At 36.0% G+C, this 2,935-nt stretch overlaps 2 protein-coding genes and 1 long non-coding RNA gene across 3 annotated transcripts in view; all 3 read left to right on the forward strand.

Moving 5' to 3' along the window:
- The window catches only part of LOC105315159 (TNF receptor-associated factor 4-like), a 7,495-nt gene extending 5,687 nt beyond the window's left edge, over nt 1-1,808 (forward strand). Inside the window, exon 2 of the mRNA XM_011409701.2 lies at nt 989-1,808. Within this exon, the coding sequence (XP_011408003.2) occupies nt 989-1,764 (776 nt within the window). The 3' untranslated portion in view covers nt 1,765-1,808. The remainder of the gene's footprint in view (nt 1-988) is intronic.
- On the forward strand, nt 397-575 carry LOC109589111 (uncharacterized). Its single transcript, XR_002188531.1, has 2 exons — nt 397-455; nt 504-575. It is a non-coding gene; the product is annotated as an uncharacterized LOC109589111 (long non-coding RNA).
- Nucleotides 1,809-2,273: 465 nt separating the features above from the next.
- On the forward strand, nt 2,274-2,906 carry LOC105315162 (TNF receptor-associated factor 4-like; the record flags this gene model as incomplete). Its single annotated transcript, XM_011409704.1, has 1 exon — nt 2,274-2,906. A coding segment is annotated over exon 1 (633 nt), but the record flags the coding sequence as incomplete, so codon positions are not given.
- Nucleotides 2,907-2,935: the final 29 nt, after the last annotated feature.

Here is a 2,935-nt window from a genome sequence, read left to right on the forward strand (position 1 = left end):
ATTAAGTTAATTTTGCAAGTTAAATAGGCTCTGCCAGTTAAAAAGCAAAGGATTTAAAATACAAGCCATGCTTGACAGCCCATGATCGATGCAAACGCAAACCTGTGCAAGTTGTAGCTGTTAAAGAAATGGTTATTTGTTGATGGCAATCCTCCTAATTAGTAAGTATATATGCCACATTTTATATTTTCTAATGCCTATACATGTTCTTAAATTGTGAAAAAATATTTGAGCTAAATCTAATCAAAACTACATTAAAATAATCTTAATCACTGGTACAAATTTTAACTCACAGTAGATTTTGTGGGTACTATAATTATAATAAATGCATGTGCTGCTGTGCAGTTGTCATGCAGTTAAAAAAACTGTAGTGGTTATTAAAAATTAATAAACTATCATGTGATCTGTAAAATGGCTACTGCTGATGGGTGGACATATGGTGGTTATAGCTATAAGTATGTTAATGGCAATCCCCCAGATGAGTATCGATGCCACATCTGTAGATTGGTAGCACGGGATCCTCAACAAGTTACCTGCTGCTACAATATATACTGTAAGAGCTGTCTGGATACACTGAAGAGGAAGGGCACATTTGGCCAAGGGTTTATCTGCCCAACTTGTCGTAGCTCACTAGAAGGAAAGTACTTTAAAGATGGAAGAGTAGAAAGGGGAATAAAGTCACTTAAGGTTTATTGCACTAACACTGATAGTGGGTGCCAATGGATGGGGACTATTAATGATATTGACACTCATCTTAATAGTTGTACCTATCATCTGGTGCCTTGTACTAATGAGTGTGGAGCAATGATTAGGAGAAGCTCACTGAAAACACATCTGATAGACAACTGCCGTAATCGATCAGTCAGATGTTCATATTGTCTAAAAGAAGGACCCTACCAACTAATAACAAGCAGCAGTCATCTTCGCAAGTGTCCTTACATTCAAATCCAATGCAATAATAAAGGCTGCCATGAGATAATATATCAATGTTCACTAGCATCACACAATGAGACCTGCCCTAAAGCTATCATATCATGTGAATACAATACTGTTGGATGTACTGAGGTAATGAGGAGAGAAGAACAAGAGAAGCACAATGAAGAATCAGCAATACTACACCTACAACTGACAAAGGAGCAACTAGAAGTAACAAACGATCAACTGGAATTGACAATTGAACAGCTACAGGTAACAAGTGAACACCTACAACTGACTGACCAACAATTGAAAGTGGCTATAAAGACAATACAATCTCTAAAAGCAAAAGTACAAGAGCACAAAAATCTATTGACGACATCAAGTGAAGTGCTTAAACTCAGCCAATTTTCACAAAGGAAAGAAGGATGGTGTAGTCGAGGCTTCTACACATCACCAGGAGGATATAAGGTGGCACTACATGTCTATCCTAATGGATATGGTGATGGTAAAGGTACACACGTTTCTTGCTTCATATATCTTGAGGCAGGAGAATATGATGATTTGTTGGAGTGGCCATTTCAAGGAGAAGTTACTATAGAACTACTGAATCAACTAGAGGATAAGAATCACGTAAAGGTAGCTTTTCATTTTAATAAAGCAACACCATATAAATGTAAGCAAAGAGTGAGCCAAGGACAAGAAGGCCAAGAATGGGGTATTCACAAATTCTTATCACACACTTATAGACTACCTAATAACTGTCGATTTCTAAAAGATGATAGTCTGTACTTCAGAGTCAGTGTAAAGGTTACATCAAAGACAAAACCATGGCTAGCATTAACATAAACTAACAATAGTATTTTTAATTTTAATTAAATATAATTAAGTTAATTTTGCAAGTTAAATAGGCTCTGCCAGTTAAAAAGCAAAGGATTTAAAATACAAGCCATGCTTGACAGCCCATGATCGATGCAAACGCAAACCTGTGCAAGTTGTAGCTGTTAAAGAAATGGTTATTTGTTGATGGCAATCCTCCTAATTAGTAAGTATATATGCCACATTTTATATTTTCTATATGCTCTTAGATTGAAAAAAATATTTGGGCTAAATCTAATCAAAATTACATTAAAAAATTTTTAATTACTGGTACAAATTTTAACTCTCAGTAGATTTTGTGGGTACTATAATTATAATAAATGCAAATAATTGTTAACAATAATGGTATATCTAAATATTATGTGTATTAAAGGTAGCTCACAAAAAGGAACTTTACATTATGTGCAGTTGTAATGCAGAACTTAGGAGTTAAAAAAACTGTAGTGGTTAACAAAATAAACTATCATGTGATCTGTAAAATGGCTACTGCTGATGGGTGGACATATGGTGGTTATAGCTATAAGTATGTTGATGGCAATCCCCCAGATGAGTATCGATGCCACATCTGTAGATTGGTAGCACGGGATCCTCAACAAGTTACCTGCTGCTACAATATATACTGTAAGAGCTGTCTGGATATACTGAAGAGGAAGGGCCGAGGGTTTATCTGCCCAACTTGTCGTAGCTCACTAGAAGGAAAGTACTTTAAAGATGGAAGAGTAGAACGAGGAATAAAGTCACTTAAGGTTTATTGCACTAACACTGATAGTGGGTGCCAATGGATGGGGACTATTAATGATATTGACGCCCATCTTGAGACCTGCCCTAAAGCTATCATACCATGTGAATACAATACTGTTGGATGTGATAAAGGAATGAAGAGAGAAGAACAAGAGAAGCACAATGAAGAATCAATAACGGCACACCTACAACTGACAAAGGAGCAACTAGAAGTAACAAACGATCAACTGGAATTGAAAAATGAGCAACTACAGACAACAAATGAACACCTACAACTGACTGAACAGCAATTGAAAGTGGCTATAAAGACAATACAATCTCTAAAAGCAAGACTACAAGAGCATGAAAATCTATTGACGACATCAACTGAAGTGTTTAAACTCAGCCAATTTCACAAAGA

This window comes from Amphimedon queenslandica, unplaced genomic scaffold (assembly GCF_000090795.2).
Source record: "Amphimedon queenslandica unplaced genomic scaffold, v1.1 AMPQUscaffold_11627, whole genome shotgun sequence".
Taxonomy (NCBI): domain Eukaryota; kingdom Metazoa; phylum Porifera; class Demospongiae; order Haplosclerida; family Niphatidae; genus Amphimedon; species Amphimedon queenslandica.